The sequence below is a fragment of the Zootoca vivipara genome, chromosome 13 (assembly GCF_963506605.1).
Source record: "Zootoca vivipara chromosome 13, rZooViv1.1, whole genome shotgun sequence".
NCBI classification, from domain to species: domain Eukaryota; kingdom Metazoa; phylum Chordata; class Lepidosauria; order Squamata; family Lacertidae; genus Zootoca; species Zootoca vivipara.
Genome location: NC_083288.1, coordinates 3,582,866 through 3,601,289, shown reverse-complemented (window position 1 = coordinate 3,601,289; position 18,424 = coordinate 3,582,866). Strand labels below are relative to the sequence as shown.

Genomic DNA, 18,424 nt, shown 5'->3' with positions numbered 1-18,424 from the left:
GAGACACTGCACTTGTTCCACAGCCCCACACTTAAGATCTGATAGTATCTTCCAGGTCAGATTTGCTGCAACTGACACCATGATCTTGGTGAACAGTGTCTGGGTGGAGGCAAGGCTGAAGCACAGCTTTGTATCAAAAATGCGTTTCGAAGCCATAGGAACATGGGAGAACAGGCATGTCGAGTTGGCCTTTGTAAGAACTATGGAGACCAGAAAGTTGTTTGCTTTTAGTGTGTGTGTTACAGATCTCAAAAGTTTCCACTTGCAATTTAGATGTTTATTCAAGAATTCTGAGATCCAGAATAGCTCTCCAGTTTCCATATTTTTTCGCATTGTAAAATATATAAAATGCCAAAGAACTTCTCTCTTTGGATGGTACTGGCTCTATCATCCTGATGTTCATGAAATGAGATAGCAGCTAGCGGCAGGTATATTTTCCTGGTAGCTCTGTCCTGAGAGAAGCTCCTGTGCAGCAAACCAGGGGGGAGGGAGGGGAAATCAAGCACATATCTGATGTTTACCATTTCCTTACCTGATAGTCTCTGGAATATGCTAGTCTTATACCAGATAGAATTTTGTCAATATCCTTTCCCCATTAGTGACAGCCTGCCATTTGCTACTGCCCCCAACCCCAGGAGTCTGACCAACCCCTTGTGACTAGAGAATACTGCTGCTGCAATGCCACCCCCCCTTTGGCCACGAGCATCTCCGATACACTTTAATTTGAGGAAGGTGTTTCATCTTTTGTTTTTATATCTTTAAGATTTTTCCCATGTGGCAGCAAGGGGGTTGGCTACTTTGAATTTAGTTGAAGCCTGGACTACTGACCAACTTTCTGAGCTTAAAACTTGCATCTGAGTAAGACAACTCAGTCCATTGCTCTGGTGGTGAACTGAAAGAACTTGTACGTCCACATTTTTAAGGCTTTGGTGAAAAGAAGAGGACATTACAGATAGCAGAAGCCTCATGGAATTTGCAAGGGGCAAATCCATTTGTTCAGTCTCTTGCAACCCCTTTCCTTTATTGGAAGGAAAGGTCTCTGGACAGCTCTTGGGTAGGTAGCATAACATGATCATTCCTGAGTTGATTTGCTAAAAGGGGTGGGGGAATCCCACTCCTCTTCCTTTCATTTGAGATTCACAGAGTTCCAGCTAGAATTACAAATTCCTTCACAGGCTTCCCCTGGCTTGCATACATCTACTTGCCGCCTCTAGGCTTCATAACTGCTTTGAGCAGCAGGGCCTGGAAATTCTCTGGGGCAAATAAAGAGGTAGACATAGACTCTGGTTCTCTGGGCTTCTTCCCAGAGGGCTCTCCCTCCTCCTTGCTTATAATAGGTTCTAACACCAGGTTACACTGTGGAAAGGGCTTCCTCATCTTACACAGGAGAAGCAGGTGAGACAACTTGCCACTTTTTGCTGATGCCGATGTTCTCGGCCCACTACTGCTGCTTAGCTTAGCCTGATTCAGCAGCATGCCATGTTAAGAAAAGCATTCTCTGTCATCTTAATGCAGGCAGGATAGCAATTGCCAGCAATCACACCCTCTTCCCTCTGATTGCATTTTTGCAGGGTTGTGTACTTTGTGGTTCAAGGTGTGGAGTCCTGTGGTGCCCAGCAGCTGGAGGGCATTAGAATGGGAACCCCCCCCCCCACCATAACCTTTCCAATGGATACCATCAGAGAACGGAGGGGATCATCCTGAGCAGTTGCTGCTTATGTTGCTTCCTCCCCGCACTGAGCAGGCACACGTGCCAAGCTGCTTGCCTGCATGTTGCTGAGACTTCCTAAGGGTAGCTATGCGTAAAACTGGTGTATTTGCCTTTGCTAGCTGTATGGGAGAGAGAATCTGGGATAGGTGGGATAGGGATAGGCTGCTGCACAGGGGAATCAATGTTTTGCTCAGCAGCCTCCACTACTGTGAAGCACATGGCTAACCAAGTAGCTGGCATAGGCCAAACTGGTGAGGCTGTTGTGCCACATGCACCATTCATGTGACTAACTCTGCCCCCCTCGCCCACTGTAGGAGACAGGAAGTCTGATAGAAGGAATTTCCTGCTCCAGAATGTCTTGCACTACCCAAAGTGAACACAGAACATATACACAATATATAACAAGTATGTAAAAATGACCATCAAGGACCTTATCAATGTTCAGCCACTAGTTAAAAGCATAATACATCTTACAGTACATTCAAATTTAGGCATCGTGAAAGTAAGACAGATAAAACCTCAGGTGGTTAAATCTTTCCTACATCTGAGAACACATACAATTTTACTTAACAGCATCATAGTTACAGTAGTTGCTCTGAACAATTAATGAAGGAAAGCAACATGTAGTTTAGCTGAAACATGTTTTGAAATATAGTCAAGAAAAACAGCAGAATGTTTTGTATTGTTTTTTGGAAAGAAGAGCTTTACACCTAAGCAGAACACGTGACAATCAGTAAGCAATGGTCAACATGCAACAGGATTACTGGACTCTGCTTAAAATAAATTTTTGAATACTAAACAGGTGCTCCAAAATCAAGAGCAAACTCTTCTTCTTGCTCACAGAGCAATTATTTCTCCTAGTTACTTAAAATAATGCCTCATTCTGCCAGGGCCATGTTCTTCAACTGCAGTTTATCAATTTCTTGACCAATACTGCCTTCCACTGTATCACACTGTGCAAGGAAACCCTAAAAGCAAAATTAAGGACAATGAGGCTTAATGCAATAAGGTATCTAAAAACCAAGAATAGTATTTTTTATATAGGTAAGACAGCAAGAGCAACTTAGCTTATGAATTATAGACGCAAGTAACTCTTTCTATTAAAACATACCTAAGATCTGGTCTAGCAATAACCAGTTTGCAATTTGGAAGCCAGCCTCAGGAATGCTCTAGCTTTCTTTACCCTCTTTAATTTGAACTGAACCCACCTTTCCTGTTCGTCTTAACCATAGTTTTACATCTGAAAATCATGGTTATCTTGACCAAGAGTTCAAACTGATAGTGGGCTTGTAAATCACAGTTGAGAGGGAGCATAGTTAGTGTTTACCAAAATTAGGCTATGGTGCAAATGTAATGCAAAACCACAGTTAAAGGAACAGGAACAGGAGGGGTTAAGACACACCAGAAAGGGAACACATGCATTCTCAAGGCTCACTCCCAGTTTACAAGCAATAGTGTGACTACTTAGGAACCAATATATTAAAAAAGCAGAGACATCACCTTGACAACAAAGGTCCTTATAATTAAAGCTATGGTTTTCCCAGTATTGATGTATAGAATTGAGAGCTGGACCATAAAGAAGGCTGATCGCCAAAGAATTGATGCTTTTGAATTATGGCGCTGAAGGAGACTCTTGAGAGTCCCATGGACTGCAAGAAGACCAAACCTATCCATTCTGAAGGAAATCAGCCCTGAGTGCTCACTGGAAGGACAGATCCTGAAGCTGAGACTCCAATACTTTGGCCACCTCATGAGAAGAGAAGACTCTCTGGAAAAGACCCTGATGTTGGGAAAGATGGAGGGCACAAGGAGAAGGGGACGACAGAGGATGAGATGGTTGGACAGTGTTCTCGAAGCCAGCAACATGAGTCTGACCAAACTGCGGGAGGCAGTGGAAGACAGAAGTGCCTGGCGTGCTCTGGTCCATGGGGTCACGAAGTCGGACACAACTAAACAACAACAACATATTAACACTGGGAATCCATGAAATTGTTGCCATTCAGCTATTCAAATACAGTGGTACCTCTGGTTGCGAATGGGATCCGTTCCAGAGGCCCATTCGCAACATGAAAAGGCCGCATCCTGAAGCCCTGCGCCTGCGCACGACATAATTCGGTGCTTCAGTGCATGCGCAAAGTGCGATTTGGCGCTTCTGCGCATGTGTGCGCGCCGAACCCAGAAGTAACCCGTTTCAGGACTTCTGGGTTTGGCGTGTCCGTAACCTGAAAAGGCGCAACCCACAGCAGATGAAACATGAGGTATGACTGTATAAATGTTTGCTATCTGCAAGAAAGTGCAAGGGAAAAAAAGAGATTACCAGGTGTTCAATTACCGAATGCTCCTCTGAGGAGTGGGAGAGAGCCTGAGACTGATGAGCAATGTGACTTCTAGGTGCTTTTGTTAAATAGCACGCTATTCTGGATTACTATTTTGTTTATATTTTCTGAAATTTAAAATGCAATTCCAAGGTTACAATTCCTGCCTGGGAAATGTAACCAATACAAATGTTAATAAACACATAGCTAGGACCGATGCTTGCTTTTTCTCCACTTCTTGACACAAACATGTACATACTTATTTGCTTTTTAAAATTATTTCTCTGTTTCTTAATGAGATTGTCAATATGCGTATCAAATGATTGCAAGTTTGGAGTTTTGTTTTTGAGATTTTAACAGAGGTCACATGATTTTTCAACAGACTCTGAAGTCCCACTTCCTAATCAGATGAACACCGTTACACTTGGTACAGGACTTACCTGAACTTTTTTCACTAGCCCCTTCTTTTTCTGTTTACAGTCACTGAAGTTGTCTGGGAGAGTCTGTGGCAAAACAAAATGGATGGTGTCTAATTATAAAAGCAATATAAAAAGTTGTATGTCCAAATATAGTTTTTGCAATTGGTACCTCAGTAGGTATATGCACAATTCTGATGACAGCCTAAACAGAACCAATCACCTATATAATCTAAATTCATTCCTCAGTCCAGTGGCACTGCTAATTTATACTGCTGCATGCCTAGCACTCTCTATACACCAGCCGTGGAGAACCCACCAGGCCTCTCCATGCAGGTGAAGCAGCAGCACTGATCATACCTACAAAGTGATGTGCAAGGAGCTTCGCAAGAACCCGAAATCAGGTCATGCACTGTGCCATGCATCTGGCTTCACAAGTTTTGATAACCAGCTGATTGTGGCACTTGCAAAATGCTTTGCAGTGGTCAAAAAAGGGACACATGATTCCACTGTCCACCTGTCAAACATGGCCTGTTGGGGGATAATTATCTGGTCTGCCAGCTGGATCCCGTTCCCCACCTCTGCCATAAATTACTGCAGAGCAGATAGATATGACTTTGTGTGTCTTCTCACAAGTTATGTGCAATCGTAGGCCATTTGAACGGTTACAGCATCTGCAAAGCAGGCTTACCAAAATGAAAGACTCAGTTACAATAGATACTAGAGCTCTTAACATTTCCACCGGAAGCTGCCGCCACCTAGCTTTCAAAAGAACAAACAAAAAAGCAGAATGCCAAGTTCCTCTTCACATAAGTCCCTCATGTGTGCCTTTATTCTGACAGTGTGCTAATTTATTCTGTAGGCAGACCCTAAAACTGTCCAACCCATTTATTACACACCCAAATTGTGTTCACTGCACCCTGCATAGTTTTGTGTTGATTCTTTCTCTCCTGAATCTATATATTTCAAATGCAGAAATTGTCCTCCCTGTCATTTACAAGCTAATTTTGAATGCCACTTCCATAACCATTTAACTCTAAACACAGGGTTCTTTTGAATATAAGCTGACACTAGTGTCACCTTAGTTTTGCTTAGGCCCAATTATGGGCCCAGAAATGTTAGCTAATTATAGAAATCCTGGTGCAGACATATCAAGAGTGATTTCCACAGAGAGTTCCTTTTTAAATAACAACTTTTCAGAATGACACAAATATGGATGAAATATTGACTTTTCATTTGGGATTTAAAATCTATGCTACACAGGTTTCCAACAACGATCACCTATATATCCATATATATATATTTGTATCCATATATATATTCAAGTTGTGCCTGACCAACTTGAAAATTAAATTCTCAGCTGTCCTTCCCCACTAAATACTGCTAGCCTCCAATATTGTGAAGAATGAAGAAAGTGGCCCCCACACTTTGAAACCTAATTCAGAGGATGGATTTTTATAGTAGTTGGCACAAGGCATCACGGGCAAGCATAGTTCTTAACCCTACCACATAACTGGAAAAAGCATAATTATGAAAAACAAGGTACTGTATTAAAAAATCTTACAATATATACAGGTCCCAGATTTCTTGGCACAGAATTATGAGTGCACAGTTTATATACAGTAGATACTATGATAAGCGAGAGACATAAAATTATGAACTTGGAGAAGGATTGATGTATTATCCCAGTGGAACAAAATGGTTCAGAGGACCCCTCAGTCTGCCAAATTAGACTGGTATGGTGAAAAATCTACTGAATGCACAAATGTATTTGGGCACAAAGATTAAATAACAATGCTCTTTTCATACTGTGGTTATTTCAAAGTGGTTGTTTTAAATTTATTGGGTGATGTTTAATGTTAAAACATATTCAGAACAGGCACACTGAAATGGAAAGTCCGCTAATTTCAATGAGTCTACTCTGAGTATAATTAACATTGAATATCAGCCACTGTAATTCTAACTTTTTGTAAGAGCCCCTGGGAGCCTGTTGAAAGGCAGGTTATATAGCCCTTAAATAAAATAAATACCAAGGATTCTCAAGTGCTCAATGCAACGTCCTAGAGTGCTATCATCCCATACCGCTGATGGAGGCTACAGCTGAGACGACACTTCCATGCCCAAGTCCACCTGGTGACTTTGTAACTGAGGCTAGACTTGAACCAGTGATTTTCTGGCTCATACTCTTAGCCACCAAAGGATACAACAGACTGTCCAAGAAGTATCCCCTGAACCATTCTGGACCCTAAATGGTGTTATGGCAAGTTTATTCTATTCCGAAAATAGGGACTGTGTTAGTTAGGTTAAACGTTTCCCTCAGTGGAGAGTTCTAAAACACCTTCTGTAAGAGGAAGGCCTGCACTTTGCAGGGAACACTGTGCCGAGCAAGAGGAAAACGCAATTAAGAATTTCCAAAGAAATACAAGAAGCTCACTTAATTGTCACAGATAATTCAAAAGTGCATTACAGGGAACAAAGGGAAACTTGTTAAAAATGAAAGGGAGAAACAAATTGTCGTGTCAGTATTGAACCAAGGATGGGGAACCTGTGGCTCACTGAATGTTGTCGGACTACAAATCTGGGCTCCTCTGGAAGGAAAGGTGGGATATAAATTCAATTAATAAATGAACTCCCTGACCACTGGCTATGCTTACAGGAGCTGATGAGAACTGGTCCAATAATATTTGAAGGGCACCTTATGCCTCTTCTATAGAGACAGATAATAGATATATGATTGGAATATGACATTTGTAATTTTGTCACAACTAGAGACTTCACATCAGTCACTTAAGGGATCCACTCAGAAATAGCCCTGGTTGTGGACACTCAGCAATATCCCCAAGACTGTGTTTTGGAAGCTCATATTCACTAGGCAACTGGCAAACACAGGATCACAGCACCAATCAGATCTTACTGTCACCAACTCCAAGTTGGTGGTGTTGAGAAAAACATTACAGTAACATTCAAATCAGATCTCACCATCTTTCCTTTTTACCTTAAGTCAGCTTACGTCTCCTCTCCAGGAATACGTTGTCCAACTATTCAAGGTTTTAAGAGGTGAAGTTAGCAATACACCTTGAGTTACAATAACATTTGAATATTCAATTAAAATAAAGTTCAACAATAAAGATAATTTAATGCTTGGGGTGCTTGGGCAAGACCCTCTCACCAACTGCAATTTAAGGGCTTGGTAATAGCAACATCCTGCAGAGCGAGCCTGGTTCATTATTCATTTGGAATGTTTTCAGGTGGGCTATTTCAATTCAGAGCTGGTTTGGGACTTTGATATCTAAAGAACTACCCTCTACCCATATGAACCTCTCTGCACACTTCAGTCTCCAGAGGAGGTTCTGCATCTCACTGCCATCAGAGGTGCATCTTGGTAGTGGTGGCCAAGCTATGGAACTAGTCTCTGCCTTGAGAAATCAGGCCGGATCACTTTCTCTTCAGCCTTCAATTAACAACAATATTATTCTAATGAATTTTTCAGTAAGGCATTCTTGAATGTGTTATCTATTCTCAGTGTGCTGTCCCTGTTGCTTTTTATTTTCTGGATTTTGTTGCTTTTATAATTATCATTTTATGATCACTGCTTTTTTAGGGGTGGAAAGGCAATTTCTCCCTGATCTGCATCAAGCTAAAAAAAAAAGAGTTAGTATTTCACATGGTTATTGTTGAACCTTCTTATGATCCACGTTGGCCAAAACAGATATTTTGGACTTGGACCAGAGTTCAATCCTTTTTCACTCAGGCCTGGCTCCCTGGATGGTTTGTAGGCAAGTCTATCTTAGTTCTCAGAGAACTATTGTAGTGACAAAGAGGACTGCTACATTAGTGATAATGAAATATAAAAATGTTGGGATGAGTTCATCTGTTTGGACTTCAATTTCATCTTCCAGTTTGTGCCCTTCCATACAACTCTGCATTATTAATAATTATTAAACATTGAAATACGCAACTCCCAATGTCTATGCCTTCTTAAAACATTCCAATAAAAATCATTTCCAAGTGAAGAATGTGATCTGTTTGAATTGTACCAAGTACAGATTAAGCAAATACTTCAACTACTTTAGGCTACTGAAAAAACTTTTCAGATTTTACACAGCATTTAAAATTAGCATTTTAAAGGCCTTTTTAAAACCAATGTAAGTCAAATAAAAATACTACGTCACATCCCTTGCAGTTGAGCGGTGTAACTTTTTCAGAGATTTTCCAGTTCAAAATTTTATGGAAAACCCACCTCTCCAAATGATTTTAGATGCTAAGTGCTTTGAAATGTTTTTTTAGCTGGTTCCTAATTAGCTTTACATTATCTTAAATATGTTTTTATTCTTTTTTAATACGTTGATGTTTGCTGCGCTGGGCTCTTTTGGAAGAAAAAGAAGAATGGATATTTAGTTAACTAAGTAATAAATTTATAACATCTCTAGGTTTAGTTATTCAATAGTCAGAACATGAATTAGTCCAATATTTGAAAGAGAATAAAGGTTACAAAACTAGTATTTTCATCTCTCAAATATTTTGAAAAGCTCACAAAAACCAGTTATCTAATTATTTAAATGTGCATCTTTATTTTATCAGTCTTACAGACATCCCCTTGTATCTGCAAAGTCTAGCTAATGAAGTTGCATAAGCACATCAATTCATTTTCTAAAGTTACTAATGCATGTTTAAACAAGTTCTTCAAGTATTAAATAAGGAACACAATGACTGGCTATTAACACAAAAGTGTTTGATCTCATTCTCCTAGCCAAGGAATACTGTTGGAGCTACAGTTAGGAGTCCTTAATTAATCAGGAGTCCTTAATTAATTAGGAGTCCTAATTAATCAGGACTTTCAGTGTGGTATTCAGCTAATTTTTACTCAGAGAAGACCCATTGAAATTTAATGAATAAGATGGTTTGCAACATATAAATAAGGTTCTAAAATATGTATTCTAAGGAATGATAAAAAGAATGGAAGTTTTGGCATTTAAATGTTCAATCTACTTGTAAGCTGTCTAGGAACATTTTAAAAATGTTTTGTAAAAAAATAACTAGTTATAGGGAAATACCTCCCAATTTCTTTGTGGACAAAAAGAGCTAATATTTAGCATGCATACTGTAATACTGTAAATGAAAACCTCAATCTGATTTTGTAGTTACAGATGGATATTGAACCTGGCTATATACAGGTATTAGTCTTCCTAACCAACAATACATTGACAAAAACCTAGTTCACTTAAAGCTATTTAAGCCCGAGCCAGTGTAAGAGACTGTACTTCAAATGGACCCAGAATGCCACTCAGTTGTTATTTCTGTGCAAGAAAGAGCAGACACACTCATGAGGAACATGTTATGTACCTATTTTGCTGCTAGAAGCTGTGATGCACTGCAGACTTCTATCATGTATACCTTTGGTGAAACAGACACATTCTGCAAATTGTGATGTTACGATAAACACAATGCAAACACTTTTTCCTACAGAGAAGCAACATTGGTGTAGGGAAATCATTGTGCATGAAATGGCTCTTCCAACTTTTAAAAAGTTATAATAAAAACAGGATTGACTTTTCTTCGTCTTTTCTGCCATTTGTGAGCAAAACAAACATACGAAGCAGTCTGTAGAAGAAAATGTTGTGCTTCTATGGGGACAAATTGCATTTGCATTTGTAAGTTTTGGGCGCTAGTCTGGAGGAGTACATGAGAAGTTCCAAATGTGCGAGAAAGCTATTTTTCTTTAGAACAATAGAAGCTCATCTACACAGCTTTGAAAGGTGCTTATTCACGCCTCCTTTCCAGAGTTCTGGTAGCATCTTCCCAGGTAGTGGAGAGGGAAACTGCTGTTCAAAATGCCTCTGATGAATGAGGGCAACTGGGTGTATACAGGCTTCTCCTCACTTACACATGTTCTACTCATGCACAAATGCGTACACGTGCAGCGCCAGAAAATAAATAAATAGAATCATACAAGGAAATGGTGGGAGAGAGCTAGAGAGTCCTCGTGGCTCGTAAGGAGGCCCTCCCCAGAGCCTGAAGAGGGTGTCAGTGAGGGCGGAGGAAGCCCCAAAGAGACCTGAGGTGCAGTGGGACTTCGTTTAGGCTGCTCAGCCTCCCCACCTAACAGCTGACACATGGGGCAGGGTAGCAGCCACTTTAGAAAGTGCTCTCCACTTGACGTGATTTCACTTATGCACAAACCCCTGCATGAGGGGTGTGTGTGTCTGTATCACTTTTATGGAGTGGGAGCCTCTGTAAACTGAATACAGTGAATAATTTGATTAATTGAAAATAGGATGCCTTCTGCAGAATGGGTATATGGAACTATTGTTTTTGTATTACAGAAAATAAGGGCAGCGTAACAGAGATACAGTGGTACCTCGGGTTACAAACGCTTCAGGTTACAGACTCCACTAACCCAGAAATAGTACCTCAGGTTAGGAACTTTGCTTCAGGATGAGAACAGAAATCGTGCTCCGGCGGCGCGGCAGCAGCAGGAGGCCGCATTAGCTAAAGTGGTACCTCATGTTAAGAACAGTTTCAGGTTAAGAACAGACCCTCCAGAACGAATTAAGTTCTTAACCAGAGGTACCACTGTACCTATTTAACAGTGGGGAAACAACGGGTTCATAAAAAAGCCTTAAAAAGCCATTAATTTAGTGTCTACTAAGTGACTAGGAAAGCCTATTATTTTAAAGTACAACAAAACGTTCTTTCAGAGATGAACAACTTATTGCTACAATTGTTTACTCACAATGGCATCAATTTGTTCCAGAATCTTCATAAACTGTTCAGCAGTTCCCTTGATCCGCTTGTCCAACTGGTTAAGAGCTTCAGTTTGAAGATTCTTTGCTAGAAATCCCTGTATGGAAATTGTAATTTCTCATAAAAATTTACTCATCGCATACCTGAAGACATCTTATCTAGATAATATAATCTATCATGTTGTTTATCAAAATACTATTGTACACCCTTTATTTATTATTCTGAAGGATTAAAAGAGGAGTCAAGAAATAGCTAGAGCATTTTTCTAGAAGAGGCATAAATATCAAGATAGGTGATCAATCTTTTGAGGTAAACTCATTTAAATTGGGAAATATAGTATCAACAATTAAAAGTTATAAACCTAGGCGAACTACTGAAATAAGAAACCAACTTACTTTTTGAATACCTCCAAGCTCTTTATTAACATCCTCTATTTTCTTTGCTATTTGTTCCACAGATTTCTCCAAATCTTTCAATTTCTTTAATTCAGTCTCTTCTTCTGGACTATTCTGGGTAATTTAGAACAAGATGACACAGGTTTACATCAATCCTAACATTTGTGATACATTTATTCTAGCATACATTAACAAAGATTTAGAAGCTTGCTATTACTCCATTCAGCACCCTTGTTTCTCTACATCAATTATCTTGGTGGTGGTGTTTTTTTTTTAAAAAAATCAATACTCACTAGTTCAATGGATGTGCAACCAAGTAAAGAGGGTTACTGCCGTTGGCAAATACTAATATGTACCTAGAAGTTACTATTTTATGTTCTTCGGCAAAAGAAAACAGTATCCAAAGCAGTAACATACAGCTACAGTTAAGATTTTGGAAGATGCATGTACGTATTTTAAATTGTGTAGTTAGGAAAAGGGGGGGTTCCTTTTCAAGAAGCAAGTTTATTTAGATCAGGGGTAAAGAATATGTGGTCCCCCAGATGTTGCTGGACTCGGTCAGCTCCAGCCCAGGGCCAACATTCAAATACGATATGAGTTGTACTCTAACAACATCAAGGGGAGTGGGGGGCGCAGGTTCCCCACCCCAATCTAGATGGTTTGGGGTTCCTTCCAGTTCTGTTTGAGAGAGAAGTAAGGATCATAGAATCATAGAATTGGAAGAGACCACAAGGGCCACCCAGTCCAACCCCCTGCCAAGCAGGAAACACCATCAAAGCATTCTTGACATATGGCTGTCAAGCCTCTGCTTAAAGACCTCCAAAGGAGACTCCACCAAAGGATATCACAGATATGCAAGGCACGTAAAAAATTCAGTAGAGAACAGAGAGTTTATTGGGTAGGAACAAGCACAGTAAAACAAGGTTAATGCTCTATTATTTGAAGATGTTTTGCATACTGCCCTGTGAATGATTTTTTTAAAGGCAAAATAATACATTTTAAGATAAACAGAACCAAAAAAAGAGCAGCATGGGAAGAACAGAGAGGACAGAAGGCAGAAAAGGCATTAGAAAAAGGGGAAAGAATCCACAGCAAGTTAGGCACATAAGTCCCACTAAAATCAGTGGCTTGAGTGGAAGAGCTGTTTCTCAATTAGTGGAGGAGTATTGCAGGATAGCTGATACTAAATCTAGAGAAGTTCATCTGTGCAAGCTCCTTTTCAAAATCTTTTTGTGATCCACTAGTGTTTATGTGCTGCAGCCTTCCTTATTTACCACCTCCCATCCTGTAACACATTGCAGTACTGCATGGAGAGAAATCATCTGCTCATGCTTGTGCAAGAGGCTGTGCAGCAGTGGGATCCAAGCCAGGGATCGGATACAACTACCGCCTCCAAAAGTGAAAAAACAGGGAAACAAAAGCATAGTAAATTTTCTTTATTGTCAACTTGCAAGGAGAGTAAGGAGAAAGTGCTCTATGCTTGAGAAGTGAGCAAATGTCTTATTGAATACCAAGGGGGTGAAAAATGTCCTCATATTAGGAAGCTCAAGGATACATGTTCATTCATGTGTGTTTGTGTGCGTAGAGGGAGGGAGGGAGGGAGGGAGAGACAGCCTTCGTAAAATGAAAGTTACCCTTTTTCCAATCAGCATGACTTTACAACCATTTTTAACTCCAAATGTTGCCAATGGCTGTTCCATTTCTTTCAGGGATTTTCCTAGGAGGAAAAACAAACAAACAAACCTACAAATTTATTTGGGAAAGTTCAGCAAGCAAAATGAAGAGTCAGTTTTAAGTTCATTTACAAATATGGAACAATTTGCATACCTTTTATACCTTTCAGCATAAAGCTGAAAGCATCATCTGTTTAACTTAAAAGGCTCCAAAAATGCTCCTTTGTTGATACTAATACAAGGTATCACTTGAAAGCCTGTTGTTAATGACATAACAACAGTTGTACATAGATTTCAAAATTCACATTCTAAGGCAGGGGTATGCAACCTAAGGCCCAATCGCCTTCTCAATCCGGCCCACGGAGGGTCCGGGAATCAGTGTGTTTTTACATGAGTAGAATTTGTCCTTTTATTTAAAATGCATCTCTGGGTTATTTGTGGGGCTTGCCTGGTGTTTTTACCTGAGTAGCATGTGTGCTTTTATTTTAAAATGCATCTCTGGGTTATTTATGGGGCATAGGAATTCATTCATATTTTTTTTCAAAATATAGTCCGGCCCTCCACACGGTCTGAGGGATGGTGGACCGGCCCATGGCTGAAAAAGGTTGCTGACCCCTAAGGTCTTTGCAGTCTCTCTGAGTCATCAGTTGCCCAGCTGTCCAAGCACAACCACTGACATCACAGCAAAGGAACTATGACACCTCTGACTGCCAAAGTATATTGTGACATCACAGAAAATCAGCTGCTCATACTGGAATAGGCTGTACTCATTCTAAACATTAAACATAATTTTAAGAGGCTCTATTTATTTGATAAAATATCCAGCTTAGTTCTCGTTAAAAGGAAAGCACAAAACAAAACCTTTTCAAAACAAAACAAAAACAAAAGACAAATGAAATCATCTGAAAAGGTTTTTAGCGTTACTTTGATACTCTTTTTTTCTTCTCTCATAGGTTCCTAATACCTTAGAATGGTTAGGATAATCCTGGAAATTAGTGTAGCAGTAATAACATTCATGTTCCTTTTCAAACTTTACATGCACTATAATAAATTTGAAACATTAAAACTGACCCAGCACACTGTAACCCATTAATGTGAACAGAGCAGCTCTTCATTATGGGCTCAACAAGCCTCTCATATCTCCTGTGTAATGCATGAAACTGTAAAAAAGGGGAGGTGTGCCAAATATCATACATGCCTAGTAGGCTGTGTTCAGGTTGATGAGCCAAAAGATGTGTAAGCTTGACTCAAATACACAGTGCCTGGATAAATATATTAATAAGAAAAACAGAAGAATGAATATTGGTGATTGTTCTCTCTCACAATACATGGGCGTACCTCAGCATGTGAGAAATAAAACTCACTGTGAGGGGCAAGGGATATCGCGAAGCCCCTCCCCTCCTGAGTTCCAGCCCAGACCCAAGCGAGGCTGAAAAGAAGGAAAGCTCCAGCTCAAGTGGGGAAACAGGAAGTGGGTTCCAAGGCTCTGGCAGGGAAAGAGAGCCATCGTCCCAGGTGGGACAGGAAGGGGAAAGGAAGGGGGGCAGGCCAGTCCCCCCAACTCCGGAACTTCACAAAAGGCGTCGGGGGGAAGAGGATGGGTCTCCCCAAGTTATTATGTTGGCGCAAAACGCGCCAAAAGCCACTGGGAGGTTCTGATTCAAGCTAAACAGATGGGTCTTTGTAAATAGCACTGCCATTAGCACTGTAAATACTCAGCACCAATAAAACCATAAAATACAGAGCTGTGTAGAGTCGTTACTCTGAAGTAGCCTTCTCCAGCCACCGTGACACTCACGTTGTAGTTTTAACTGATTATCTGTTCCCTCGATGAATCAGTTTTAAAAAGAGATAAAATTATCATAGCTATTCAACAAAAATAAATCCTCACCCAGTGGAATATGGTTATTTAAGACCAGTTCTAACAGATATTTTGCATTTAATCCTATACACACATGAGAGTAAGCCCCATTGAACTCAGTGGGGCCTAATTCTGAGTTGCCAAGCATAGGATTGTGCTGCAAATATAAAAAGGTTATTTACCTTTATATATCAGTTTCTGAAAAGAAATTGGAACTCCGGTTACTTGTTCAATTAAGAGAGCCATATCGCGTACTGTTGGCTGACTGTCTTCTTCTTGAGAAGCAACCTGAAGACTGTGTTTTTCACTACCTGAAAATACCATAATGAAAATATATTCAGATTACAAGCTGGGTTTAGCTCAGCCCATAGGTGCTGCAAACTGCAGTCTTACAAGCAAGTATTTAACAAATAAAGTTTGCCTAACATGGAGATAAATGGGGGAAAGCTTCACATACTCAGAGTAGGCCCACTGAAATAAATGGGTGTCACTAACTTTAAGTCCATTGATTTCAGTGGATCTATTCCGAGTATGACTTAGTTGAATATGGCCCCTAGTGTACAGCCCATTCTGTACACTCCCAGGGGCTCAGCCTTTGCCATCCTGGTGCCTTTGAACTACAACCCCATCAGCCGCAGCCAGCACACAACAAAGGCAGCTGGTGTGAACCCAAAGGCCTCTCAACCCTCATCGGGGTCTCTGCCTGCATCCCTCAAATTGCCCATCTTCCCCCTGCTACAAGACTGTTATCCATTAGCCAGTCTTTATTACTGACCCCAGTAGAGCCATGGTCCTTCTCATCCCTGACTTCACTGAAAAGCCAGCTTGCATAACCCACATTCATCAGATTGTGCTGCAGAGGTTCTCTTACTGACCTTACTCCGAGTAAAAACATGTATATATACAGTAGTGGCTGATAATACAAGAGAATGACTCTGAATGTCTTCAGCCATTTGTATATAATTTCAGTGGCACTTCCAAATAATCCTCTAAATTCAGTTCAATATCCTCTGCCCGCCCCCGTAAAACAGATTTTGGGAAGAGGGCAACAATAGCTTGCTTAGGGTCACCCTGTTGAGCTCATTGCAAGGGGGAAATTCAGTCTTTTTACAGTCTCTCTGAGTAATCAGTTGCCTAGCTGTCCAAGCACCCACTGACATCACAGCAGAGAAACTATGACACCTCTGACTGCCAAAGTATATTGTGACATCACAGAAACTGGCAAGAGCCAGTTATTCTTCTCTCATAGGTTCCTAATACTGCACACACTTCACACATGCTCTGAGGTGCTCTAGCCTTGTAACCTCGTGTGTTTCAAGAATGGGGTCAACCAATGCATGCGTGCATGCATGCATGCATGCATGCACAGTATGTATGTATGTAGGAAAACACACGTAGATGTACAAATGCATGTATGTACTGTACGTACGTATGTATGTATGTATGAATGAATGAATGCATGGATGGATGGAAGGACGGAAGCATGCATGCATGTACAACTGCATGGGGAGATGTATGAATGTATGTGGGCGCGAATGCATCTGTGGGGGCCAGTATGCGTGTGCCACCCCCACCCCCATACTACCTCTCTTATCTCCTTCCCTTCACGGGGCTACATCCACCCACAGGGGAGAGAGGCCCTCCGTGGCGGGAGCGGCTGCCGGGGGCGGACGGGGAGTGGACAGGCGCCCAGCCCCGCTCGCCTCCGGGCTCCCTCCGCCTGCCCTGCTGCCCACGCGCAGCTGCGGAGAGAGGCTCCGCTAGGCCCGAAGCCCCGGCCTCTCCCCCCGCCCCGGCCGCCGCCAACGCCGCCGCCCCGGCCGGCCGCGCTCTCACCGTAGGTGACGGTCACCGTCAGGGCCGAGCCCCCGCCGCCGCCTCCGGGCACCGCCATGCCCCGCTTCGCCCTCCCGCCCTCCCGCCTCACGGAGGAGCCCACGCCGAGTGCCGCCCTCCGGCGCCGGAAACTGCCGGCCGGGGAGGCCCGAGGAGGCGGCGAAGGAGGAGCAGGAGGCGGAGGCGGAGAGGGAGGAGCGGCAGGAGCCGGCCGGGAGAGGCTGCCTGAACGGGGGGGGACGGGGACGCCGCTTGCTGATTTATTCACCTACTTTTAAGGATCTCTTATCATCTTATTATCATTTATTATTATTCTCTATTATTGTCTTGTTTTTATTCTTATGCCGAAGGGGTTTTTACTGATAAGTTCAGCTAAGAAATGTTTGGGGCGGGTGGCAAACGTTTTTAAAGCATCCTTTATTTCATAGAATCATAGAGTTGGAAGAGACCACAAGGGCCATCCAGTCCAACCCCCTGCCGAGCAGGAAACACCATCAAAGCATTCTTGACATATGGTTGTCAAGCCTCTGCTTAAAGACCTCCAAAGAAGGAGACTCCACCACACTTTTTGGCAGCAAATTCCACTGTCAAACAGCTCTTACTGTCAGGAAGTTCTTCCTAATGTTTAGGTGGAATCTTCTTTCTTGTAGTTTGAATCCATTGCTCCGTGTCCGCTTCTCTGGAGCAGCAGAAAACAACCTTTCTCCCTCCTCTATATGACATCCTTTTATATATTTGAACATGGCTATCATATCACCCCTTAACCTTCTCTTCTCCAGGCTAAACATACCCAGCTCCCTAAGCCGTTCCTCATAAGGCATCGTTTCCAGGCCTTTGACCATTTTGGTTGCCCTCCTCTGGACACGTTCCAGCTTGTCAGTATCCTCATTGAACTGTGGTGCCCAGAACTGGACACAGTACTCCAGGTGAGTTCTGACCAGAGCAGAATACAGTGGTACTATTACTTCCCTAGATCTAGATGCTATACTCCTATTGTTGCAGCCCAGAATTGCATTGGCTTTTTTAGCTGCTGCATCACACTGCTGACTCATGTCTTTTTTTTTTTAAACATACTTTTTATTAATTTTACAAAATACAAAAAAAAACAACGGTACATACATAAACCCCTTTTCCACCTCCTTCCTACCCACCCACATGGGTCCTCCCCTGCCACAGAAGTATCCCATGTATGTGAACAGTCAGAGATGGTCCATTTTATGCTTGGATTTCTGTCCTCCTCCCCCTCCCCTGACCCCAAAGCCCCCCCCTGCCACCAGGGAGCTCCAGCAAACCAGGGCAGTACGCAGGAGGCCATCCATCCAACCATCTATTGTCATACCAAAAAAAGAGAAAAATAGAAATAGGAAAAAAGAGGAAAAAGAAAGGGCAAAAAAAGAGAAAAAAACAATACAAAACAGAAATTTTTTTCTTACATTCATAATTGTGAAACCATATTTTGTGGGCTTCCCCTCC

The 18,424-nt window shown here is 41.7% G+C and overlaps 1 protein-coding gene across 2 annotated transcripts; it reads right to left on the bottom strand.

Moving 5' to 3' along the window:
* Positions 1–262: 262 nt before the first annotated feature.
* Positions 263–17,024, bottom strand: BAG1 (BAG cochaperone 1). Of its 2 annotated transcripts, XR_004693822.2 has the most exons (8): positions 16,952–17,024; positions 15,298–15,426; positions 13,216–13,298; positions 11,582–11,695; positions 11,176–11,283; positions 7,438–7,480; positions 4,467–4,529; positions 2,604–2,679 (listed from the first exon to the last, which is right to left on the bottom strand). XR_004693822.2 is itself a non-coding variant. In XM_035136666.2 (7 exons), the coding sequence occupies exons 1-7, from the start codon at positions 17,007–17,009 to the stop codon at positions 2,590–2,592; spliced, it is 645 nt and encodes a 214-aa protein (XP_034992557.1). In that variant the 5' UTR covers positions 17,010–17,024; the 3' UTR covers positions 263–2,589. The 2 variants fall into 2 exon arrangements, 1 of the variants encoding a protein (XP_034992557.1); XM_035136666.2 differs by lacking the exon at positions 7,438–7,480 and having other exon boundaries at positions 263–2,679.
* Between the last annotated feature and the right edge of the window lie 1,400 nt (positions 17,025–18,424).